The 26,907-nt window shown below is 47.0% G+C and overlaps 1 protein-coding gene and 1 long non-coding RNA gene across 2 annotated transcripts in view; both read right to left on the bottom strand.

Moving 5' to 3' along the window:
* Positions 1–347: 347 nt before the first annotated feature.
* Positions 348–11,935, bottom strand: LOC128109929 (uncharacterized). Its single transcript, XR_008217967.1, has 2 exons — positions 11,745–11,935; positions 348–2,965 (listed from the first exon to the last, which is right to left on the bottom strand). It is a non-coding gene; the product is annotated as an uncharacterized LOC128109929 (long non-coding RNA).
* Positions 11,936–12,127: 192 nt separating this feature from the next.
* The window catches only part of Fam78b (family with sequence similarity 78 member B), a 78,261-nt gene continuing 63,481 nt past the window's right edge, over positions 12,128–26,907 (bottom strand). Inside the window, exon 2 of the mRNA XM_052737492.1 lies at positions 12,128–12,878. Within this exon, the coding sequence (XP_052593452.1) occupies positions 12,356–12,878 (523 nt within the window). The 3' untranslated portion in view covers positions 12,128–12,355. The remainder of the gene's footprint in view (positions 12,879–26,907) is intronic.

Genomic DNA, 26,907 nt, shown 5'->3' with positions numbered 1-26,907 from the left:
GCAGAGCCAGCTTTCATCTCTTCCTTTGTGGCATTATTCTTCAAACTGCAGCAGAATACCTGGCTTCTCTGTCTTCGGTGACACACATACATGCTCATGCTCTTAGCCTCCACTTCTGTCCTTGACAACACCAAAACCAACACAATTTTAAGGGAGGAAAATACATTTGGGGGGAAGCAAGGAGAGAGCAAAGAGGACACGTACACATAAATTAACTGATAGGCCAGTAGCTGAAAAGAGAAGGAGCAGAAAGGAAATGGAACAGGGTGGGGTAGACCAGATGGCTGGTGGCCGGTGAAAAAATAGGCTGCATTTCCCAATGAGGTTTAAATTAATTTAGCTGGTTCCTTTTTAATTTTTTTTTTTATTTTTAAAGATGGGGCCAATGCAAGGGAGGTATTTCAAAATTATGGGATGTGGATGTAGGTAAGTGTGCTTGCTCAAGCTCATGTACTTATGAGCTGACTTTAGAGATACGTATGGGGGAGGGGAGGCTCTAAAATGCCCTCCTGAGAAAAAAATAATCTCTCTTACTGGCCCACTTCTGCACCTGAAATTCCCAGCATTCAAGCTATTCCTTCAGATTAAGGCATTGTCTATAGCCCCAATTAAAAGGTAAATGTCACCTAAGAAGTGTAACACTCAACTCTTTAGCACCCACTGACTGAACTGTTGCCTATCAGAGAGCAGGACCCTGAGAGATGGGACTTGGTGCAGGACAGTCTGATTAAATGGGGCAAGAAGGCATGGTGCTATGAATGCAGGAGAAGTCTACTTGCTCTGGGAACCTGCTTAGATGCCGGAGGGGGGTGGGTAGGAAAATGAACTCTTACTATGCTGGGGCACTGTATTGTGCATACAACATACACACTCTCTCTAACACACCCAACAGTTCCTAGACATTACATTGTTCTGCAGGGACCGCAACTCTGGAGTTCACTTGGGCCCTTGAGGAAAGGAGCACAGTGAATCCACTGAGTGCAGGACAGCACAAGTTCTTGATCGTTTTCAGGTAAAGGTCCATACTGTAAAGTTGAAGTTCAGCATCTCCATAGATGCCTGTTTAGATGAAGGCAGTACACACACACACACACACACACACACACACACACACACACACCCCTTCACTTATATTCATTGTTTGAGAACTTGTTTGTCAACATGAGGGGTGAGAAGTCTCCTCTAGTCATCTGTGATCTGGATGCCAGAGTGGGGGCTGCTGTTAGGTCACTGGGTAAAGGACTGTTGGGGGGATAGTCCTTTTCTGTTATGGATGGCCCTTTCCTGTTACCAGTGGGCCCTCAGGTAATTCATGTTGCACTGCAGAAACAGCCAACCCCTGGGTTATAAAGACTGAAATGAGCTTTGCCTTAAAATTAGGATGCTGAGATGGGAATGGCCATGTAACCTTCAGACTCTTGGAGGGAGGCATGTGGAGGGGGGGAGTGCAGATGGAAGGTGAACGTAGGCAAGGGGAAAGCTTTTGCTTCTAGAGCTAGGCAAGGGCAGGCATCAGCTTCAGGAGTCACTCTTAGGACCAATCACCTCTTTGGGTCTGCTCAGGTTGAAGGTGCCGATGGAGGAAGGTTTAGTGAGGAAAAGGAATTGGAGGAATGGGGACTCCAGAAGAAGCTTGTGAACCAAAGGAGGAAGGGATCTTGGAGGTCGATGGGGATGTAGAAGGGTTTTTTTTCTTTTTTATCAACTGCATTTACAAGTTAGAATCATCTGGGTTACTAAAAAGACCTCTGCTGCCAGCCCTTTGGAGACTCTGCTATGGATACACTGAGATGGAAACCAGGCATGTGGTTTCAAGCTCCTGACATTGATTCTAATGTGCATCTGGTGCCAAGCATTCTGCCCCAGAGCAGAATGAGAAGTCCACTCTTAACAGTCGGGCTGGAGTCAGCTGGTCGGTCTTGCATGAGTTTGTGAAGGTGTGGAAGAGAAAATAGTGCAAAATCAGGGGTTGGAAGACTCCAGGTTTCTGCCTGGATACTGGGCCTGTGCTGATTTGTGTGGCTGGTAGTTTCTGATCCCATTTCTGGTTGAAAATCTGGCTGGGGTGGAAGTATTTGGGACTAGGGAGAAGAATTTCCCTCTTTTTTTTTGTGGCTTCAAAGAGGAATCATTTACTGTGCTCTGTGGGGGCCAAGAAGATAAATTTGGGGCTAACGTTTGAAAGATGGAAGTAGATTTTCTGATGTATAATAAATACAGATTCCATAAATAAATAAATAAATAAATAAATAAATAAATAAATAAATAAATGATAAATTGGTGAGTATGCCAATGAATAAAACAATCAATAAAACAACATATACACTTTTGCCCTGGTGGGGGAAGTTCTGCTCTCACTCCACTGATCCTGGTGATATAAATGCTGCTCTTGGTCATCTGAAGGCACCAAGCCTGTCCATGGTAGGGCAAACCGTTGTCTTCCAAAGACCTTAGAGAAACCTCAGGGGATGGTTGACATTGGCTATCCACATAGAGAAGAGAGAGGAGAAGGGGAGATATATATTCTCCATTTCCCACCCGAAAGTGTCGGGTGAGGCAGGCTTGGGAGCCAGGGCTGGGCCATGAGGGGTCTCTTCAGTCCAGGATGACCAGCCTTGTCCTTGGGAGGCTTCATGTGGAGGGAGGGGATGAGCTGGAGGTGTGGGGGAACTCAATCTTTCCACACACAGAAGGTGCTGCAGGCACAACGTTCGCTTCAACAAAGCTCCCGCGTGAGCCAACCAGCTGGCCTGGCTGGACACGCGCGCGCACGGTGGGGCTAGGAGGTACTGGTCACGGGATGGGAGGGTGGCGTGGAGACAGGCAAGATGGCACTCTTTTAAAATAGGAAATCAGCTGTCCAGGGCGTCAGCTCCTAGAGCCACCAGCCAGCGCTCATGTCCTCCTCCTCAGCGTCTTGCCGTGTGGTTCTGCTTGCTGGGCTTGCTTCGTTCTACTAGGAGACCTGCATGTGGACACGGAAACATGCAAACAGTGTGCATTAAGACAGTGGCCACCGAAACACCATTCCTTAAAAGCAGATGTTCACAACTGAAGCTTCGTAAGTAGATTTTCAAAGGGATAATAGCTTAAAGTTTGTGCCAAGGTTTGGGCATCTTGTACATTTCTCTACAAAGGAGGTCGGTAACTTTCATCTCTCTTTTAAGAGATTAAAAACTAAAGCAACATGAAGGGATTCCAAATCATTTGTGCTTGGTTCATTAGGAAAGCACAAAAGGATCCTACAGAAACAGGTGGAAATTCACACACTGCTCCTTAGTGTCCCTGGCACAGAGATTTGCAGGAACTGGACTGCCTGGAGCCCCTGGCATGACCAGGATTTCTGTCATTGACCCATGCCATTATTGCCAAAGCATCCTTCTTTACTGTGTCTGTATCATTCAACTTGAAGCTGTCAGTCAAATTTCCTTTAGAAAGAAAATACATAGCAAGGGTTTTTTTTTTTTTTTTGTGGACACTTGTATATACTGCTTTATGTAACAGCTGAAGTCCTAAGGAAGTGGGTGAACCCAATTTTAAAAATAAAACAAAAAGCATTTTTGAATGCATGAAGGGAGTGATTCTGAGATAAAATTAAATGTTGTGAATCATTTTCTTTCCTGAATTTTTTGTTTGGTGTGTGTGAGTGTACATGTACATGTGTGGGAGTGCATATGTCTATATATGTGAGTATGTAAGTTGTATATGTGTGGATGCATGTGCATGTGTGTATGTGTGTGCATGTTAAGTATAGAGGCTGGAGGTCTATTTTGGGTGTCTTTCTCAGTAGTTCTACACCTTTTTTTTTTTTTTTGGTTTTCAAAACAGGGTTTCTCCATGTAACAGTCCTGGCTGTCCTGGATCTCGCTCTGTAGACCAGACTAGCCTTGAACTCACAGAGATCCACCTGCCTCTGCTTCCTGAGTGCTGGGATTAAAAGCGTGCACCACCACCGCCTGGCTTACATCTTATTTTTTTGAGACAGAATCTTTCTCTGAGCCTGGAGCTCACTAGTCTAACTAAACTAGTCAGCAAGCTAGTCAGTGATCTTCCTCTCTGCCATGCCCCTCCAACACTGGGGTGATAGATGCATGCTGTCATGTCTGGGTTTTAGGTGGGTGTTTGGGACCTGATATTAAGTCCTCATGCTTGTGCAGCAAGCGCGTTACCCAGTGAGCATCTCCCCAGCCACTTGTCTAGTCTTTGTGTGTGCTGGACTTGCTTCCAGTATTGCTATAGCAAAATGTTTTTATGATTTCATATTAAGTAACATCAGTGCCTTTTCTGATTATATATATATAAAATACATAAATACACACACACACATATGGCTTCAGTTTTAGGAGGAAAAATCTAAAACATTTATGTAGATGGTTAAATAAACTTGTCTTGGTGCTCTGAAATTAGAAGATAAACCCATTTCACATACAAGCAGGGACTTGGCCGATGATATGTTTTAGAAAACACCCCTCTGTGAACCCTGTTCACCAGAATAGCAGCCATACTCTTTGGCATCTGTAAGTGCCAGTTCCCATTTCTACAGGATTGTGATTAGTCAGAATGGGTCAGAGGTCCTGATTATGCCAGGCTCTGCCAGCCCTTGATACCTGGCATGGCACAGAAGAACAAGTGTGGTGAGAGAGGGGAGGAGGCTGGGGACAAGGTCAGCATATGTGAACAGAGGCCTAAGCTGAACTCACAGTCTCCTTGATGTTCATTTCACAGAGCACATCACACAGATGCTCATGAACAAAAGTCACATCACTAACACGACTGTCTTAATAATCATGTTCTATATTATTTATTGATATCAGTCCTTATATCAGTAGTATATTAATTCTATTATATGTGTTATATAATAGCAATGCTTTAGACAGCATAATTTTCATATAGAAAATATTTTCACAGTGTGGCTTACTTTTGTCCATTAGTTTTCCTAAGGCAAGACACAAGCAACCCAGAACTATCTGTTAAGTGTGCTCTCATAAGCTTAAACACTTTGTAGGGTGCATATGGCACCGAGAAGGGGCCTCCTTCTTGTGTTGCAGATAAATAAGTGAAGGTCAGTATGACTTCAATACAAAATCAGGCCTCAGGAACTCAGTTCCCTGTATCAATGAATAATATGTTTGGTATAGAGAGGGCTGGGTAGAAATATCTACTTTACTAAAGGCAAAAAGACAAGATCATTTTTTTTCCTGTAGAAAGCTCATAATTAAACTGACTTCAAAGCTGTTTATTCTTTTACACAAAATGTCCTGTTTCCCTTTTCATGAATGTACTCAGAGAAGGAATCCTTGGATTTTGTTAGTGGCTCTTGGGACTAGGAATTTTTTTGACTGTTTAAGAAGATCCATGGAAATCTTTGTTATTTTATTTTATTTTATTGAGACAGGGTTTGGTTTCTCTGTGTAGCTTTGAAGCCTGTCCTGGAACTCACTCTGTAGATCAGGCTGGCCTTGAGCTCAAGAGATCTGCCTGCTTCTGGCTCCTGAGTGCTGGGATTAAAGGCATGCACCACTACCACCTGGCAAAATCCATGGAATTCTTTAGGTGAGAAAGTTCTTAGTTTTGGGTGTGTGTGCCTATGTGCATGTACACTCATATATACAAGCATAAGGAGGGAGGTGTGGAAGTGTCTCTATCTCCATTCATCTGATGTGCACGTGCATAGCCTTTTTTCTCTAATTAATTACAAGTAATAGCTTTCTAAAGTTTCTGTTATGTGAAGGAGTGAAGTAGGAAATAATTGAATTGGTTGTCTTGCTTCCAAAACCCAGTTTAATGAAATAGTTCTCAGCCTGAAGTGCATGTATTATGTTTCCTGCTATTTTTACAATTAACATTTCATTGGATCACATCTGTGTGGAATGTTCTAGTTGGTTTTTAGGGTGGGGGCAAAGGGGCTATAGTAAATGGAGAGAGAACTCAAGTGCTGGAGTGTGTACTGATGGGGGCCACAGGGTATCTGTGCCTTTCTTTAAAACAGTGTGCTTGAGACGTCTTGTCTTGTCACTTTCTCTACCCTTAGGGACTAGGCAGGGGTCATACCAGTCCCTCTAAGGAGGTAGACTGGTTGATGCATCCATTGGATAGAGAGATGACTCTGGAGACACTTTGCAAGGTCCTGGGCTACCTCACAATGTATGACCCAATGGGAAAATGAGTGCCTCCTACAGCTTCCTATGGACACTGTCCCACTGAGGGCAAGGATTCTGTTTTGCCCAGTAGGTAGCAGATACTTGTAGATAGAAGACTTGCTAGAAGAATGAGTATTTGGAGACCTCCTATGATACCTTCCCTGCTTTGCTCCTCTGTGTGGAAAGCAGAGAATTAGAGGTAGGTGTGAAGTGGGGCAGAGAGGAAGGAGGCAAGCCAGGCACCAAGGCAAACACCAAGAAGGCTTGCTCTTACGGGGACATGCAAGCGCACAGGCCCACGAGTGAGCACCTTCTTAAATTCTAGATGTCCTCGTGCTTTGCTTAACTCACCTTCACCCTGGCCTGGCAACTAGCAAAACATCCTGCCCTCCTTTTTGTCTCCTCCTTGCACCAGTAATGCTGGCCCTCAGCCAGCCCCTCAGCTGGCCCCAGATTCAATGACACTACCATTTAAATATCTCACAGTACTGTCCCGTGTGGCACCGGGCCCTGCTTGTGTCTTGGTTCTTTCTTCTGCACTGTGCAGTTCATTACACATGTATCTTCCCTACCTGGGTATTACTGAACCAGCACTCAGCTGTTTTAAAGATCAACCCACATTTTCTAGTTAAGCTGAAGACAAACGTGGGCCTGGAGGCCAAAGAGGCTCCATGCTTGGCCATGTATCCCACTGCCTAGAGGCCTGGGTCCATATTTGTCTTGGAAAGAAGAGTTGGGTAGGTTCTCTCAGGGAGCGTCCTTCAGCCCAGCTGGGAGAAGGGAATGATATGAGGCATGGGACAGGGACTGAGGCAGGCTCAAAGAAAACTATGCAGCTGGTCCAGGAGAGACCATAGAGAAAGGGGTAACTATAGGCAGATGTAGAGAGAAGCCACAACCACTCATACTTCCACCACTGTGAGACAGCCTGGGGTTTGTCGTGTGTGTACAGGGTGAGGGGAAGTGCCTCTACCACTGTGAGATAGCCTGGGGTTTGTCATGTGTGTACAGGGAGAGGGGAAGTGCTTCCTCATTTTATCTGCTTCAAGATGACAGATCTTGCAAACTATAAGGTCTTAGCCAAAACTGTAGGAACAGACAGGCCAGTAGAGACCCACGCAAAGATTTGAATATATATATATATATATATATATATATATATATATATATATATATATATATATATATATATATATATCACCCTCTGTGTCTCCTATGTGAGCACAAAACAAGGAAAATGCAGCTGTTCTGGGATGCCTTTTGTGGCCATTTCATCCCAGCAAGTTGTGCTGGGATTTTCCATCTGGCCCTGTCCTGACACGTAGCCACTTGTCCCCTCCTAAAGGCCTCTTGGAATTTTAGCTACCTACAGGATTATGTGGCATTCTCCTGTTTTTCTTTTCTGCCTCTGCCTGGGTATAGGCCTCTCTCAGCCAAGTGGCTAATGCTGGGCAAAGTGGAGAGATCCCCAACCTTCTCAGAGATCAGGCCTTACTTCATGGGGACTGAAAGAGGTTTTGGATTTCCAAGTTGGTGGATCCTGAAGGTCCACTCACCAGCTCCAGCCCAGTGTGTCTACTGATCTGACCATGTCTTATGTCAGGCAATACTTAGTTGGGATATCCTGGATGCCAATGTCTACTGAGCTAGCGATTGGCTCTGTTATAGGAAAGCGTATGGTTGACCTGGGGATCCATGACACCACATCTCCCCACAGGAATCTCTCTAGAAGTGCTTGGGAATAGTGAGATAACCTTGGCTGTCACTGAACTGGCAGCTCTCTGGGAAGCCTTCTATAGGGAGATGTCCTACCAGGGAAATGGGGACCAGATGTACTCAAGATCTCAAAAGAGATTAATGGCAGTAAGACTCTGGGGTAAAAATATCTGTGTGCTTGCTCACTGAGCTTTTTCACTCAGCTCCTGTTCTATCTAAAGATCATTTGGGCTTAATTATAGAGTTCAGGCATTCATTGGGCTTTTTGATTAATTTTCTTTTCAGCCTGGAAAGTGTGTGAGTGTGGTAGGTCTTTGTCCGTGCGTGTGTGCATGCATGTATGTGTGTACGTGCGTGAGTGCGTGCGTGCGTTTCTATCTTTCTTTGCAACTCAGTTGGGAGCTGGCTCTAGTGATGTTTAATTGTGCCCTCCACTCTTAACAAGAACGTTCCATGTGCCAAGAAGGCCTTGGAAAGCCATTGTTTCCGCTGCCTCCGCCCCATGGGCTGCTCCTGCGGGTGCATTGAGGGACCGCGGGTGGCAGGGCAGTGCTCAGCTGGGACCTCAGCTGTAGGATGCTTGCTTCCTGCCTGTCTTTGTACTTGTGGTGTTTAAGGGATTCAGAGACCAGGGAAACAGCTTTCCTACTCCATTAATTACAAGTGACAGCCACCTCCCCCACACCCCCGTCCCTGACAGGCGTTTTTTCTGGGCCAACCTCCCTGGGGATTACAAGGCTCTTTGAGGAAGAAAACAGCTTTCATTCCCTCATTTTTAATGACTCTACTTGGTAGGTAGGGGGGACTACATGACTGTGCAGGTGACAGTGACCTGCCTGCTCCTTTTCTTTTTCTCCTTTGTGCTAAGGGGTAAACTAAGGGATAGCACCATGCAGAGGGAGAAAATGGGAGTTTGAGCCAAAAGGCCCAGTTTGAATCCTGTCTCTTGTCATTTTTTCCTGTCTGTGTGCCTGTGGGTACATCATTTAACCTCTTTGGTCTCAATCTGCTATTTGTAAAATGTGGACAATAACACCACCACCACCACCACCACCATCACCATCAAATGACACTTCTTAGAAGATGCACTGTGGACAAGAAAATGCAATGTGGAAACTTTTATAAAACCTTTTAGAAATCATTGCTGCTTTATTTTACTATGCAGAGTTGTTTCTTAGACCGTGACTTTGGCCTTTGAGGTATTCGTTGTGGGGCAGGGGGGAGGGAGGGAGATCCAAAATGATTCATTAGGAGGAAGGCAGAAAGGGGACCAGTCTGCAGCCTCCCATGTGTTGTGGACTACAGCAATGACCTGAGGATGTGGTAGGCATGTGGCAGAGAACAAAGATTAAGGGTTCAATATCAAAACAGCTGTCACAGAAAGCAATCTGGAATATTCATTTTTTGATATTATAATGAAAAGGGTTCTGGACCTAATTGTTTCTAATTTCTAGGCTAATTGATTTGAGGGTGAATGATTCTGGGACAATGACAATGTTTCTGGCTGGAGACATGGGAAGACCCCAGGTCTCAGGTAATGTGCCTGTGTTGTAAGCTGAGGTCTGGGAGACTCAGGCCTGTGCTGATTAGGTTTGTGATCCTGAATAGATGACCTAATTTAAATGGGCCTCAATTTCCTTGGAGATCACAGACTACAAGATCTCAAAGGTGACCTCATTTAAGGATTCAAGATCTGATGAAATGTTCTTTCAGATACAGGAGTTTAAAACTGTTGTGCCACTAAGAAACCATGAACCTATACAGAATCCAAATACGGTTTAGAGACCACCCAACTCACACCAAAGTCTCAGAATGAGCCCCTTTGAAAATGATGTCGTCTGGTGTCAGACCACCCACTCTCAAGGAAATGCAGGCTGATGCACATGACCCCAACAGAGATAGCAAGGTTAATTCTCTCCTGTAAGAGAGCCCTTTGCTTGGCAATATCCTGACTAAGCTAAAAGGCAATGATCCACAGACAGCAAGAAAGGGGGTCATCTCCTTATAAAACAATGATAACTTTGACATCATTGGCTACTGGGCAATTGAGTGTTCTGCCGGACTGACTTCAGAACTGAGAGAGAGTTTACAGAAGTAACAAATGACAACAGTAATGCATATTTACATAGAGCTTTTACCTTTTATAAGCCCTTTTCCATATATTTTTTCTCAATTTTTATTACATCATTCCCCAGGAAACTGTCTGGGGGTAATTTATTTTAAAAATCTGAAGTGATTCTTTTTAAGGAGGAATAAGTCTAGGTAAGCATGCTGCACCTTGCTTTATAAGTCTAGACAGGTCTTTGAAAAGCTATATTTTATGTAAATATAATTGTGTGAGTCATATCTTAATGTGCTAGGGACATTTAGAGACTGAAACCTTGCATAGGATTTTTAATATAAACTCTTTCTTATTCATCTGTTGTTACAATTTTAGATGTAAAAAAAAATCAGGTTTTCTTAAAGTGGGGCGGCGGCATGGCTTGGATTCAAGATCAGCATCCACTGCCCCAAATCTCATAAAAGTAGCACCTAATTCAATGAGGTAGAGGTTGGGACTTCTTATGTCAGCATGGAAAATAAGCAGCTTTACTCTTCAGCCTGTAGCTCTCTGAGGTCAGCTTTGCCGTAAAAAAGTGGGAAGGAATGAGAAAGGGACAGAGAAATCCCAAAATAATAGCTGAATTATTTCTAAATAGAGTCTTTGCAACTCACCCATGGGCATTCATGTGCTGTTATAAATGACTTGTCATCAATAACTAGTCTAGGAGAGAGAAGCTGATGGTTGGGGTGTGAAGTTAGTGCTATGTAATTTTGAGTAACATCCTCTGGGATCAGAGCACCAGGGAAATTAGACTACAGTGCATTTTAAACAAAAGCAATGAACAAGCCCTCCTGATTCACAGTCTCTGTCCCCAAACTCTGGTAGATTTGGAGTCAATGACAGGATCTGCGTAATGTCTCTAGACTTAGGATCTCTTACCTCTGAAATTAGGATTGCAGAATTTACTTATTCAATGTACAACACTGTGAGAATTCCGTAGTTTGTTCTCACAGGGAGTTTCTGAACTAAGAAGGCTCTATCTCACGATCTGCACTATTGAGAATAACAAGGAAAGCTCTTTTGGGGGGCTGAGGCCATGATTTAGGCTGAAAGGGTTGGGAATCTTACCACTGTAAATACTGGAAACTCTTTAGAAAGTTTTACACTGCTGGACTAAAGGAAATTTGGCTTCCCACCTTTATTGGCTGGATCTCAGCAACACAAGTTTGCTTAAGGAAAGTGCTCAGATTTCCACTGAAGAAGCACGAAACATTTCCTCCCTATAGCTGGACAAGCAGTTAAAGTTGAATTTTTGTAAGTATAACTGAAGTTCACCTATGTGGACTTACAGTGTACGTACTATGCGTGTTTAAAGGCCACAGATAAATGCTCAGGCACTGCCGGTGAGACCAGCTGCTGTTATCTCTGAATGCTGCTGTGTGAGCATACATGTGCGTGCACAGACGTGTGCACGTCCTGTGCCCAGACAATTCAGAGACTAAAACTTGAGGGTATTGTTCTCCTTTGTTGAGATGTTCCCCAAACCCGACATAAACGTGAGGCTATCCATCTTTGTAAATTGAGGGCTGGTGAGGAATCTGTAGCTGTAAACGAAGTCACAGATTGAGTCACTCAAAACTCAGGAGGGACCCAGTGCCACAGTTACTACAGAAAACAGGAACTACATATGCAACACTGTGACTAACACCAGGTAGGATGAACCGTCTCTTTGGACTGAGGTGAGTGGATGGAGGCAGCCAGCCTCCACCAGGGCGGCGGACATCAGCACTTTGGACAGCTCCCACCGCAGCGCTCACTCAAACAGCGCAAAGGGCACACACTACCTTTTCAGTTTCTGAAGTGTTCCTCTCATTCCAGGGAAATGTGTTGACAACCTGAACAACTGATATTTGATATTAATCTGTAGCAACTTCTTCTTCTCTCTCCCCGTCACCCAATATCTTTCACCCAATTTCCCCAACATCCTCCAGTCACACACGGGGGCGGGGGCGGGGGCGGGGAGGGAGAGACTGTCTTACGAACACCTGGTGTGGATGTTTCCACTCGCGCGCTTCTAATTGGTTGGGAAGCAGCATCCGCCACAGGCACTGTTTAGTCTCATTTACATCCCCTGCATCTCACAGGAAAGAAATGGTCAATAGTTCAAAGAAAAGAATCATCCCGGTCAGCTGCAAAATATGGCTACTTGCATGGGAATCACAGCAAGTCTGTCAAATCAGTGATTTCTTTATTCCTAAGAGGAAGGGGCTTTTTCCTAAGGGTTATGGTTCTCCCACCCAAGGAGCAGCTGTACTCTTCACAAGTAGCTGCAGAGGCTGGCAAACCAAGAGGTCTGCTTTGGCTCAGAAACTCAGTTTGGCTCCTGCCCCCTCCCTGGCAACCCCACTGTGTGCCTCAGTGGCATGTGTTCCACACACAGTTGGGCAGTCTGCTTCTATTTAGGAGGTATCACAACCAGAGGCGGCCCCCGCTTGGGCCTCCACATGAGGACCTGGGCATCGTTGGCATTGGGCTTCACTAGTGCGTTAGGGGGGATGGGTTCCATCCGGCTCAGAATCCGGGGCTGCTCCTGCTGAGTCCTGCCCACTAGCCGGGCTCGCTGACCCAACAGCTGAAGAGGGTCTACTTCAATGTCCACTCTCATCCTCCACTTGATGGTCTGCAGAATGATCTTCTCCTTCGTGGTGGCATTCATGGCCACCAGCCAGGTGGTAAAACTTTGGTCCCTCTTGATTCTTGTGAGAAGTGGCACGTTGCTGTCACTCACGGGCACTGCCCATGTCACGCTGGGGTAGAAGTTATCATTCATGCTGACGGAGAACCTGGAGATCTTGTTGGTGGGGCCAACCAGGGTCACAGTCTCTGTGGTGTTCCCGTACCAGGGGTAGCTCACCCCATCCGAGTCACTGATGGCTTTCACTCTCCCTTCCCTCAAGTCAGGCAGTTCCCAGCTGGACCTGGTAAAGCAGAAGGGATACACAAGAGGAGGTTGAATGAATTTTGTTTTTTAAAGTTGGACAGGTGCCTACCACTTACTAACACAGTCAGATTGGGAGAAATAGGAAGTTGGGAGGGGGAATTTAGGTCAAAAAGGTCTGTCCTGGGCTGTATCAGGATTAAATGAGAAAAAAAAATGATCAAAAGGAAATAAAACACAGTGCCCAAGTAAGTCAAATAAAAGTCTAGCTGATCTAATGGAAAACAACCCCAAAGAAATATCCATAAGACCGCAAATAGCTGTTGACTCATGGGAATGATGGCGATGAGCCGTTTAGAGGCAACCCATGACAGGATGCACCTTCTTGGGGGAGAATGTGTTTGAATAAAGTTTGACCTCCGGAAGAGGTGATATGAAATTTAATGCATCTGAAAGGATGTAACAGGAGGAAAGGAAAGAAGGGGTAAAAGAAAGTTCAACATTATATTAATTTCTTAGAAAAGCCACAGTAGTAGAATTTCTATTCAACACAGCATCTTTAAATTCTACCATTAAACCAAAGCAGCATTCAGGAAAAAAAAAAAAAAAAAAAAAAAAAAAAAAAAAAAAAAAAAAAAAAAAAAAAAAAAAAAACAGACCAAAGAAAAGCTGTGATGGAGTACTGCTCACTTTTCCACTAAAGCTAAAACGCTTTGTGGAAACTGTGCTGTAGGCTGGCATGCACGTTCCGTCACATGCTGCTCTCCCCTTGGCTTAGTGTCCTGGCTGGAATCCTCATTGCCTTGTTTGTGACCTTGCCATTCTGAGTACCTTTCTACATTTCCTGTCCATCTCTCATCCTTGCACAGAACAACAGAGAAGAACATGTGGCCATTCTCAGTCTATGTATCTCCTCCCAGGGGATGGTACATATGATGATAATCATAGTGGTCATGACTGATAGTTATGGAGTACTTACCCCCCCCAACCACCGTGTTAAGTACTCTGTTATCGCAGTTTATGTTCAAAAGATTCCACATTATAAATAGATTTTATTTCTATTTTTTTTCTTCACACGAGAGGGTAGAGGCTTAAAAATGTTGGTATATATCAAGTGTCCTACAGATTCTACAGGTGCTCAGAGGTTGGATTGTTTTACTCTGGAGTTTGTGATCTGGTCCACCATATCATACTGCTTCCAAGTACCCACGGCAATGGAAGAAGCCAGAGGAAAGGGAATTTATGCTGTACAATGATCTAACTCATAGCCCTTAGCACGGTCATGGGGCATTTGACTGGACCCTAATAGCGGCATTCTACATATTTCTACCCCTGGAACCAGGAATGATAGCAAAGCTTGGTAATAATGCCTATAATTCAATAATCAAAGAATGGTGAATTTTCCATTTATTATCTAAGAGGTGGTGGCCTTGTTTGACATAAAGTTCTTTCCCCTTAGAGATGACAGAAGATCCTGCAGGGCTTATCCAAATGGTAGGAAAGGGAGTTCCGTGCTCAAGCTGATACTGATACTATCTCAGCATTCCCTATGAGGGAACATGGAAACGACTAACTGCTGCTTCTGGCTACCCCCATGGTACTTTCCATGCCAGTCATCCCATCATCAGTGAAGGGAGGCCTGGACCGCCTGGGGAGGAGGGGAGCCCAACAGCTGCAAGAGGCTTTTCTCTTGTCTTCATGTCCTCGATGGCTGTTGAGAATAATTGTAGTGTATTACGGTTGGCAGAAGCTAAGGACCAGAGACTGACCTGATGCAAAGTCAAAAAGTACTCATCTCACACACAGGCTGCTGAGCTGTGCCAGACGGGGTTCCCAGATCGATCTGTAGCTGCCGTGTTTCTTTCCTTCCTTCCTTCCTTCCTTCCTTCCTTCCTTCCTTCCTTCCTTCCTTCCTCCCTTCCTCCCTCCCTCCCTCCCTCCCTCCCTCCCTCCCTCCCTCCCTCCCTCCCTCTGTTTCTTCCCTCCCTCTGTTTCTTCTTTCCTTTTTGAGACAAGGTCTCTCTATATAGCCCCAGGTGGCTCGGAACTTGCTATGTAGACCAGATTGGCTTTGAACTCAGAGATCTGTGTGGTTTTTTGCCTCCTAAGTGCTGGGATTAAAAGTGTTCACCACTATGCCTGGCACCACATCTCTCTCTCTCTCTCTCTCTCTCTCTCTCTCTCTCTCTCTCTCTCACACACACACACACACACACACAGATTATAATATAATAACATTTTCATCTTTCCTCCCTCTAAACCCTCCTATATATCTCTCCTGGCTCTCTTTGATATTAATGGCCTCTTTTTAAAATCAACTGTTGCTACACACATATATATTCCTAAATACACACACACACACATATATATATATATATATATATATATATATATATATATAGCCACTTCTTACTGTACAGAAAGGAGTGTGTGTTGTTTGAGAGTAGTATAATTATGCACGAGTTAGCATGATAGAGAATCAGTTGGCTAATTGGCTTGCTAGGCTCATGAAATGACAACATTGGGTCACTGTGCCCCAACTAAGGGGCCAAGACAATGTCCGTCACTGGACACTGTTCCCAAACTTCAGTGGCTAAGCACTCTGACACTTTCTGAGTGGCCAGAGGACAGGCATTCCCAGCAGTGCGAGATCAGGCTTGCTCCCCTGCCCTTCTCATGGCCAACTGTGCTGTGTCTCTAGTTGCTGTGGGATGGTCTGTATGTCAAGTGTGTTGCTGATTGGTCAATAAATAAATCACTGATTGGCCAGTGGCTAGGCAGGAAGTATAGGCGGGACAAGGAGGAGAATAAAGCTGGGAAGTAGAAGGCTGAGTCAGAGAGACACTGCCAGCCACCACGATGACAAACAGCATGTGAAGATGCCGGTAAGCCACGAGCCACGAGGCAAGGTATAGATTTATGGAAATGGATTAATTTAAGATATAAGAACAGTTAGCAAGAAGCCTGCCACGGCCATACAGTTTGTAACCAATATAAGTCTCTGTGTTTACTTGGTCGGTTCTGAGTGGCTGTGGGACTGGCAGGAAGAGAGATTTGTCCTGACTGTGGGCCAGGCAGGAAAACTCTAGCTACATCTAGTCTGGAGAATTCTGTTTCCAGTGGATGCACTCCTTACTGTACTAAAATGCTGACCTTTTTGGGACTGGGTATCTTGATGGTCAATCCAATCCCTTTGTCTATAGCTGAGTTACCATTCACATTTTGCCTTTATCTTCCAGCCCAGAGCCAAGGGCAGAGACTTGAGCCCACGCTTTAGAGGTCAATCTGGTTGGAAGATAATAAAACTTAGTTTGGTTCTAGATTTTCTCACAAGTGGAGATGATGTAATGAGGAGCACAGTGTACCTGTCTCAGAAGAGAAGGAAGAAATCTGTCTCATAGGATGCTATGGAACGCATGACTGTCCTAAGTTTCTTAGGCACCACATCCCAGCAAGGACCTGTCTGGCTGAGTGTAGTCTTAGGTTCGTGACCTTAGCAGGCTACACTTCTCATTGTGGCTTCTGTTTTAGAGTTGCTTGAGTTGAAAGTGGGATCTCTCCCACGGCCCATGGAATAGCTATCTCTATCGACAACATGGAGGGGTGGCTTAATTTAGGAAATAACCAAATTCATTATGACAAAACTCTAGTGAAGGGGAGTAGCTTTCTGTCAGAACATTATTGTATTTTTATTTCTTCTATGAAAATGAAATATTTATTCCCAGGCAGTGGCTTGGAAGAGCTTTGCCTATAAAATGCACACCTGGTAGAAGCTGAGATGGCACTGGCTATGGTCCCTGGCAATGGTTTTCAGAGAGGTCTTTGCAAAGTTCCCAATGGTAGCTTGGAGTCCCTCAGCCATTAAGAGGACTTCTGTGACCAGGAGGCTGCAGGCACTTCAGGTTCCACATGGGTCCAAAGAGAACTGCCCACTCTACCTTAGAGCTGAACCTTCCCCTCTCTGCTGCATCCAACCTTTCAGGTCAGAAGTGAGGGCCATGTTTGACTCTTCCCACTCCTCACATAGATCACCATAGCCACCACACAGCATCTTGTGACTTTTGCCCCACAAGTCCCGTGTGGATTTACTTCCTTTTCTCTATCCACCTCTCACTGCTATCATTTAATCCAAGCCTTGAGCATCTCCTAAACGGTCTACTGTCCACTAACGGGTCTCTGCATCCAGTGCTGAGGTCCCTCCACTTCATCTTGCAGGTGGAACAAGTTCTCAAACCTGTTTGCTCTGTATGTAAAATGCTTCTATGACTCTTTTACATGGAAATCCCTGGGTCACTCAGGATAAAACTTGAATTCCCTCGCGGCGCAGACCTGGCTCACTGTGACCTGTCCTCTCTGACTTCCATGTGTCATGCTGTTTCTCTCCTTCACTCCTTAGCTCTTGTCACACCCTCTGCTCACACTGCTCTCCCTCCTAATAAAAGTCCACTATGTCTAGCCACTCATCCTTTGAGAATCATCAGGAGCCACTCCCCCACAGGAAGATCAATATTTTCACCAACCTAGGATTGTGTTCAGATCGACAGGTGCCAGATGACATTTTAACTTTTAGTTTTTATGGCTCTTTCTTCATGAGATGTCAATTTCCTTGGAATTGTGACTTACTTTTGAATCAGTATATAGTTCACAGCTGTCATACAGCTAAAACTTATTATTTCTTGGATGGATCCACATCCATGATTATATGAGTACCACAAACTGGATTCAGTCTGTTAAACACACACACACACACACACACACACACACACACACACACACACACACAGACAATATGAAGGTAGGAGGAAGGATGGGGAGTGAGGGATGGATCTGGGAGGAATTAGGTCCGGGGGTGGGGAGCAGAAAGGATGAATATAATCAAAATACATCGTATGCATCTCAAAGAATTAATAAAATATATTTTAAAACCTTAATATTTCTCAAAGGATTAAATATTGTATTTAAATCATTTTCATGCCTTTATGCATAGGGTTTTATAGAACTTGTGCACAACAGAATCTTTCATCACAGCCCTACACTTCATATATTTGCTCGCTTTTAAAAATCCTAACATCTATTATTCATCTAGGATCTATTATTAGGATAGCTGCACACCTTGCACTGAACGTTATTTGTCTTCGGGGGGGAGGCAAGCCACATTTAAAATGAGTGAATTAGTAAGCATGAATGTATTTCAGAGACTATTTTTGCCAGCACATAGCAAACATATGAAAATGAGTAGCATAAACTCCCAAGTGCTGCTGGCTCCGGATGTGTAGAGATCCACAAAGACAAGAGCTTGGGGGGGGGGGGGGCGGGAGCGTTGCAGAGGAAATGGGCTGCGGGAGCTGGAGACAAGCCTTCTCAGGGGGCGGTTTCATCACGGGCCAAAGTAACATTAAGCATGAGACGGCATGTCCAGGAAATAGGAGGGACGACTTGGGGACGTGAATGTATGAAAGAGTGAGAGGCAGTGGTTAGGGTGGTCTCAGCCTGACAGGTGAGGGGCAGTGGTTAGGGTGGTCTCAGCCTGACAGGTGAGGGGCAGTGGTTAGGGTGGTCTCAGCCTGACAGGTGAGGGGCAGTGGTTAGGGTGGTCTCAGCCTGACAGGTGAGGGGCAGTGGTTAGGGTGGTCTCAGCCTGACAGGTGAGGGGCAGTGGTTAGGGTGGTCTCAGCCTGACAGGTGAGGGGCAGTGGTTAGGGTGGTCTCAGCTTGACAGGTGAGGGACAGTGGTTAGGGTGGTCTCAGCCTGACAGGTGAGGGGCAGTGGTTAGGGTGGTCTCAGCTTGACAAGTGAGGGGCAGTGGTTAGGGTGGTCTCAGCCTGACAGGTGAGGGGCAGTGGTTAGGGTGGTCTCAGCTTGACAGGTGAGGGGCAGTGGTTAGGGTGGTCTCAGCCTGACAGGTGAGGGGCAGTGGTTAGGGTGGTCTCAGCTTGACAAGTGAGGGGCAGTGGTTAGGGTGGTCTCAGCCTGACAGGTGAGGGGCAGTGGTTAGGGTGGTCTCAGCCTGACAGGTGAGAGGCAGTGGTTAGGGTGGTCTCACCTTGATGGGTGTCTTGAATAATGGGCTTTGACATTCAGACTGGAGGAATATGCCCTGGAGGCTGTGCCAGAAGAGTCAGGTTAAAAGGAGAATTGGCGTGTTGCAGGGAGAGATTGCAAGGATGAATAGGAGCATTTGCAACGCAGCAGGTTATATCTATTGATTATCTATTGATTATTTTTTTTAGTTTTTTTTGTTTGTTTGTTTTGAGACAGGGTCTCATGCAGTCCAGGCTAGATGAGAAGGTGCTGTGTATGAGCTGAGGATAGCCCTAAACTGTGGACCCTCCTGCTTCCACTCCTGTCCCAAGGGCTTGGATCACACATGCGTACCAGCATCACCGAGCCCGGCTCACAGAACCTTTAATGGGACCTTCCCCTGGGCTGGCGGCTGAAGGTAAGGAAGGGTCACATCAGAAAGCTACTACCAAGGTAGACTCTGAGCTCTGGGAGCCAATCACACAGTACAGACGCAAGAAGGGATACAGCCCAAGCGTCACTCTGAGGAGCGGAGCGTGCCTGTGTTTACAGCGCTCACCGAGGGAACACACTTGGGGTCTGTGTTTGACAACCTACCCTTGCCCTTGCGCTCACTCATAATGCGGCTTCAGGCTTTAAAGCTCCCCACTCCTCCGCGGAAGAGTGAGACAGGGCCATGCTTGCTGTGTCCGTTGCTCAGAGTGCAGTTCCAGGGACCCGGTGTATCTGCGACGCCCCTTGTTTCCTCCCTAAGTTCACATCTCCCTCCCGGGGAGACAATCCTCTGCTGGGTTCGTCTCACCTTCCGACAGTTTAACTCTGGACGGCTCGATCTTTTGCTCTCTTTTCCTTTCTATCTCTTTACAGTTTCTTAGGATGTAGCTGACCTCAGGCAAATCCTTCCGTCAGCCTCGGTCTCCCCGTGTATAAAATGGGAAGAAAAAACAGCTCCGGGCATTCCCTTCATCTGGGAGTTATTGCAAAAATAAAACCAAGGGTTGGTGTATGAACAAACGCTCTGGATGCCATTCTCTGCCATTGTTAGTTATCACCTCACTCTCTGCTTTCTCCCAAAACCTTTCTCTTCACTGTGATAAACAGTGTTTTCATTTTAAACAATCAGCCATTGACCCAAAGCTCACAGCTAATGCACCCGCCAATGGGCCTAATAATGAAAACATTGATTATTGCCACCTTCACGCTTTCTGCCTCTCTTCTAGAGGAAGTAAATCTCCACCCCACAGCTCATGCTAAACATCTCATTCGAATGACTATCTCCGGAGTTAAGGTGCAGGTGCACTCTGACCTGGACAGTGTCCCCGGTATGAACAAGGGGCTGGACAGGACAGAGCAGCTTCTCTGGGAATGGCCACTCTACACTTCCTAATCCTGAGAAACCACTGAGGAGCTGGGGGCTGGGTGGCAGTGTTGGACAGGAAACTTGCTCAAAGTCATCCAGCTAGGGAGGGTCCGAACTGACTGGGGAATCAGAAGTCTGAGTCTGTATCACCTGCTTTCCCACAGTGCTTCCTTGCTGCAAAATGGCCCTGCACTCCCGAGAAATAAGAGCAGTAGTCGTGGATGACATTGTCTGGCACACACTGCTATGGCCATATTAGAATGAAAACATCGAGACATTCTGGTACAAGTACTAGCCAGTCTCCTCCTTCTCCTCACAGAACCTTCACCCCGGCAGGCCAGGTTTACCTACGCCTCCTTCAAGGGCCAATGTTGGCAGAGCACCGAACCACCACCGTCCTGTTCTCCCTGTGGAGTTGATATCAGTTCTGAGGGCGTCACCCCATCATCGCTGACTGTGACATCCTCACTACTGGTACTGTGCTGAGTCTTTGGTCTAACCACTGCATGAGCCCGCTCTTTACAGGGATACCAGCTGCTGAGGTTAACTCTGCTGAGCTTACATGGGAGAGGTCAGGTGGCGGGGGTGGGTGGGGTGGGGTGGAGGGGGAGGCTCAGGCCTTCACTCTTAATCTTCCTTGGTAGAGCCTAAGGAATTGTCTTTCTGTCGAAGAGAATGGCGTCTACTCTGAGGACTCAAGCTTTTCTATGCCTAGTGCTGGAGAGAACGACTTCGTCCCGGAAGCCGCAGGCTCTCTATCAGGTCAGGCTCTGTAGCACCTTTCCCTCCCAACTCCACCCTGACAGGATCTGGCCTTAGGCCTTGTCAGGTTGCTGAAGAAGGAGAGGTGTGGAGCTGGTAAGGGCTTGGCTCAGGGCTGTGGCGGAGGGGGCTGTGGTGGCGGTGGTGGTGGTGGTGGTGGTGGTGGTGGTGGTGGTGGTGGTGGTGGCGGCCCAGGCCTGATAAGTCACAAAGTCACTCAGCTCCTCAGCCACCAGTTCCCAGCCCTGGCCCTGGCCCTGGACCATGTCCCAGTTCTCGGATGGTTTGCACCATGACTGCAGAGTAAGTTTTAAAATTAGGATTTTCCTCATCCTGCATTGTTTATGTCAGACTCTGAGAAGCCTGTAAACACCAGCCACCCACCTCCTGTTCTGCCTCCTTCCTTTCTGACCACATCCGTTTCTCTTTGGCACACAGGCAGACATTTTTTTCCCCTTCTACTGCGGAAAAGAAAATTTCCCATGTTTTCCAAGATTCCACAGTCCTGGCAGGGGCCTCATGTTTAAGTGGAGGCTTCTCTCATTCGCCACCCTCATGCCCAGTTATATTGAGTTTCTCTAACACCATAACACCTCGGGATGTGCTTATCCTTCAGCATGTGGAGGTCATCTATCAGCGACCTCTGCTGGCTTCTCTATTTGACAGCCCTGCGATCTCAGGTCCGTGGCCAGTTTTCTGGGTCACGTCTGAGGATGGTTTGCCTCTCACTCCAGTTTTAAGCACCTTTTCCACCCATTGGCTGCACAAGCTGGCAGCCTTGCACACAGAAGGGTGCTTAGTCATGCCTGCAGGGCAAGTCTGCAGACCCAGCCTGTGCTCTTACAAGGATCATGCCCACAGGCCCTTTGGTCCCTTAACACCACAAAGCCTAGTGGCAGGCAAGGAGCGGTTTTTTCCCCCAATCCTCAAGGAACTCAGAGTCCATGAGATGATGATGATCCAGATGTTCTTTCAAAGAAGTAAAGAACTGTTCATGCACAGGTGCTGTGTGGACCAAGAGGAAGCAGTGGTTGGTGGTTAAAGGTACTTTACAAGTGGGTACTAATATGTATATTGCTCTTTTCAAACCAATGTTGACTAACTGTGGCCTGAGAATCCTTGAAGGGAACTTTCTTCCCCTTATGCAGATGGGATTGCAGTGTTTCACTTTCATCCAGAGGAGGTGAAAGGAGGGTAAACAGCCACACTTTATTTATTGTTCAGTGGGGACGTTGAAATAGAGAAATGACCCAGTCACGGAACACCACCAAGAAAGCACATGTTTCCAAAACCTTGAGTACCGACTTTGTTCCAACATTATGTTCAACTTTGTGAGTGACACAGAAGGCCGAGAAAACACACACACACACACACACACACACACACACACACACACACACCCCACAAACACTTCACAGGGGAAAGGTTACTGTCCTAAAACTACCTGCTCAGAGGTTTTTGCTCATTTCCTTCTGAGAGCCTCTTGAGTTCAGACTTCTTGGCAAGCTCTTTCACTCCCCATTTTCTTACACGTCCCACCAAGGGGGCAAAACACACACCTGAACAGACAAGTCTTGGGCTAGCACCTCTGGACTTTGACTCAAGATTTTGGTCTTGGTGCTGAGAGAGTTCGGTTCTGAGGACCGCAGAGGGGAGAAGTTGTGCCTTCAAATAAACAGACATGCAGTGCCTGTTTCCAAGAGACAAGCCGTTCATCTCATAAAACAAGAGTCCACAGAACTGGCTCTCCTGGGCTCTAGGGCCTCTGGGGCTCAGGGGTGCCTCCCTGGGCCCAGGTGTCTAGTCACTGTCCTCTCCAGGCTTCTGGTTCCTTCTGAGTTTCCTGGACTGTCTACAGCTGAGAAAACGCTGTGGATCTGAACTCTGATGGATTTCTCCAAGTGCCAGGTGGTGGATGGAGGTCCCACTCTGCCTACACACTTCCTGCATCCCCAAAGTTAGGGTTCTCCTAGAGTCCCTGCCATAATCTAGGGCACTGTGACACTCAACCTCTTTTAATCTCTCTCTCTCCCCACACCCCTTTTTCTCTTTCTTTTTGGTCATTTATTTGCTTTTACAACATCCAAGTGTGCCTAGTATGAAATCTTCCAGGGGATCCTTAGAAGTGGACATGGTGGGGTCTCCCCATTTACTCCACTGTAGTACCCTGACATAGTCTGGGCCTGCAATCTTGGTGCCAGCTTCAGCACAGAGCATCTGCTGTATAACTATTTGTAAAGATATGGCTAGATTTTTGTGGTTAAATGCAATGGTGCCAGTCATCTGCTGGTGACAATGAACAGAAAGAATGGTTGGATGAGGACCCCAGCAGCCTTTGTGTGAAGGAGAACCACTCTGTCAAGCCTTGACATCTGGACCTAAACGTGTGTTAGCTTTAAAAGCTGAGGTCAGAACGGGCTTCTTCAGATTAGTTGGACCAGGAGTCCTTGTGATTTTTTTCCCCATCTGATTAAGGAGAACAAATCTTCAAGGCCAAGAACATATTGATGGAGACATGGTTGTCAAATCCCCAGGATGCAAAGGGAGTCATTAGATGTTTATCCGGATGAGCACAGCAGAACAGTTTCCTGGTCCCCAGGTGGTAGCAGGGAACAGAGGCACCACTAGGACAGTGTTTCACCCTCTCCTGCCTCAGTGGCTACTAGAGCATCAGTGGTCCAGGGAGAAGTGACCATGACCAGGACATGTTCACTGTCACCATGTTTAACCCCGCTCCTCTGATCCTAGCTATGGGAGGCTCATGGATCCCCTAGCTGCTCCACAACATGGGGAAGGGAGGTGATGACCCCCTGTACTCTTGCCAATCCCCCTCTGGAAAGGACAAGAGGGGTCAGGCTGTACCAAGAGACATTTGTTTCTGGGGCAAGTGGAACGGGGAAAAGATGGGCCAAAAGGCTGGTGGACCAGAATAGAGCCTGGCGAACCCTAGCTCTGGGTCCCCAAGCCAAGGGTGGCCCTGAGGAGGGACAAGATCTGAGGACCTAGGGGTCGAGCAGTCTAGGCTGAGGCTCCTTGGCCTCAGTGGTCTAGCAGACTTCCAAAGTCTGGAAGCCAAGAAATGAAATCAAAGTCAGAGAGCTATATAGCTGGGGTGACTGAGTTGAGATGATCGGGGCAGACAGAGGGCGGGACCCTCAACAGTCACGCGTTATGATATTGTCACTACCGATACTTACTGAAGGCTCCTGTGTGCCAAGCATTCTACCAAACGGTCCACACAGCAACCTTACAGCAGGCACATTGTTTTGTTTTCTTTCACAAGGGAGCTGAAGCTCAGGAAAATCGCTCAATAATGTCACAAAGCAAGGAGGTTGCAGAGCTGGGAGGGACCCGGCACTGACTCCACAGTACACACTCTTCAGTCAGTATCAAAGGCTGTACAGGCCTGGGTCCCCTAACCTCATCCTCTCCCCACCATCCCCAAAGCACTGGTTCTCTTCACAGGTAACAACATTGAGAGCTGAGGCATGTTCCCCGGGGAGGCCAGGGTGCCAGAGGAACAGGGCTCAGGCAGTGCTCCTGGGAGCATTGACTTGTTTCCCTGGTACCAAAGGTGGGAAGATGGCCAAAGGGCACCCAGGAGGGAAGGACAGGTGTGAGGAGGGGCCAGGTTCATGGATGCGAAACAGAGGAGGGAGGCAGGCAGGGAAACCAGGAGGATGGAGGCGGGGGGGGGGGGGGAGGGGTGTCTAGTGGCAGAGATTTCAAAAGCAGGCTTTATTGTTTTCATTAACTTTCCACTTGGTGTTCTCAGCATGAAGCATTTCACCGCCTGCTGGGCAGGGCCCCAGATGTGAGGGGTTAGCAGCTGCAGCTCAGCCTGGGCAGGAACTACTAGGGTGCTCACAGCTGTGCGTGCCCATGATGACAGGACTGTGGAAAGATCCTCCCGGTACACAGAGCGGGTACCTGTCTAAGGTGGGCAGAGGTGGGGACCCGCACTGGCATCCATGCAGGGACAGAGGCATTCACAAGGCAAACTCTAAACTGGGAGGGGGCTAGGGAGGCTGCAGGCTTTCTCAGGGTGCTTAACTGGCACCACACAGTAGCCTTTTAGACGGGAGGCCCGGCAGCTATTGTGGATGCGAACGGTTCACCTGCTTGCTCTCGATTAATCCACAGCGACACCCTATGTGGCTACTCCATCACCATTCCCACTTTGCACAGGAGGACACTGGGCCTTAGAGAGCTTGCATGATGTCCAGGATGACAGCCGGAGTTAAGCTACCCTGAGTATCCTCATTCATGCAACTGCAAAGCCCCCAGGGAGGGCAAGGAGCATTCCTTCAGCCCCTCGATCCTTCACCCACTGCACCGTGGTGGGTGCTTAACTTGGTGCTCCCCAGTGCTGGTGGAGGAGGCACCGCTGGCCTTGGCCTGCAAATATGCTGTAGCTAGGACGGAGGGGCATCAGGTAACTTCGGTCCACTGGCTCAGCTGTGTCGGGAGCTGAGACTTAAGATCCGCGTGGGAGACTCCCACGTGACCGACTCAGCTTTCAGTTTCTACAAGTTGCATTATTTATCTGCGTCCTCCCATCCACTGTGCTTGTGGATCGATGGGCTCACCCCTTTAACAAGCCATTATTTAAGCCCTGTGTGTCTAAGGCAGTGTGTGCGGAGGGACACAAAGATGCCTGTGACCTGATTCCTGGCAGGCATAGGTCCTATATCAGTGACCACAGAGGATGGATGGAGGAATGAGTGCTAGGAAGGCCAGCGGAGGTTGTGGGGTGCCAGCATAGTAAGCTTCCTCCCTGGGCAGCCGTTCAGAAGCATCTCTTAGTAAGAGCCAGCCTGCAGGTTCTGGGAGGCCCTTCTGCTCAGGCTGTTGTTCCTCTCCTTCAAAGGCTCAGGGGCGCTGGCTTTTGTCCTTGGAGGGTTCAAGTCTCTGCTCTGGTGATTCTGATGCCAGTGTGAAAGCCAGCAGGGGAGCCAGCATGCAACACCGGCCTCAGGAACCTCACAACTCTTTAGACATTCAATTGAAATCAGGAGGCTCCTTCCATGTGGGGGAGGACTTCAAGCTACTGAGGGAATTTGAGGAACACCCACAAGGTGCTTTTCTCTACTTGGGTCTTCCCTGGGGACTGCGTGCAGAGCCTGCTGGGTGGGGCAGATATAACGCTGGCCTCGGAATCAGTTTTGGGTCTGTGTTCTGGCCTGTTACTCAGCTGTATAACTTCGTTGCCGAGGCTCTACCAGGCCTCAGTGTCCTAAGCTGAAACACAGGATAGTGCTGTCCTCTTCCAGGGCACCATGCGACACATTTGAGCACAAGATTATGCTTACAATTCTCAGGCTTTATCAAGAGGTGTCCAGCTTTGGACAGACCATTCCCATCACTTGATGCTTTTTTATGGGCTTTCTGATTTCCCACCTTCCTCATTCTGGAGGGCCGTGCGCTTTATTCCACAGTACCTGGTTCCCCTAGGGTGGGAGACAGAGGGGCTGACAAGGGGCTCATCTGAAATTGGGGTCATGCTGGCCAGGTGGCCTTCCTGGTGTACAACCCCTGAAAGATTTCTCCTTGTCACTAGAGCACAACACAAACCCTTAACTTTTTCCTCAGAGACCTGCACAATCTAGTTTCTGGCTTCATCCCATTTCACACTCTCCCATGCTCTCAGCACTCGGCTGCCATTAGCTTTTCATACAGTTCTTACACATGTCAATCTCTGCCCCAGGGCCTTAGCGTGTGCTCTGGGAGAAAGCACCCTTTCTGTGTGTAATCCATGGGTAAGCGTGAATTGCAGCGTTTCAGAATCGCTTCCTGTGGGACACCTTCCTTGATCCACCCACCTCTATCTTCCCACACTGAACTAAATTGGGTCTCTTTTAGAACTCCATATTTTCCTGATTCATGCACCTTAATGCCGTTTTGAGTTACATAGTATAGTATAAA

Source organism: Peromyscus californicus, unplaced genomic scaffold (assembly GCF_007827085.1).
Source record: "Peromyscus californicus insignis strain IS unplaced genomic scaffold, ASM782708v3 Scaffold_14__1_contigs__length_90479793_seg_2, whole genome shotgun sequence".
NCBI lineage: Eukaryota > Metazoa > Chordata > Mammalia > Rodentia > Cricetidae > Peromyscus > Peromyscus californicus.
The sequence above is the reverse complement of the archived record's forward strand: the minus strand, read 5'-3'. Positions and strand labels throughout refer to the sequence as shown.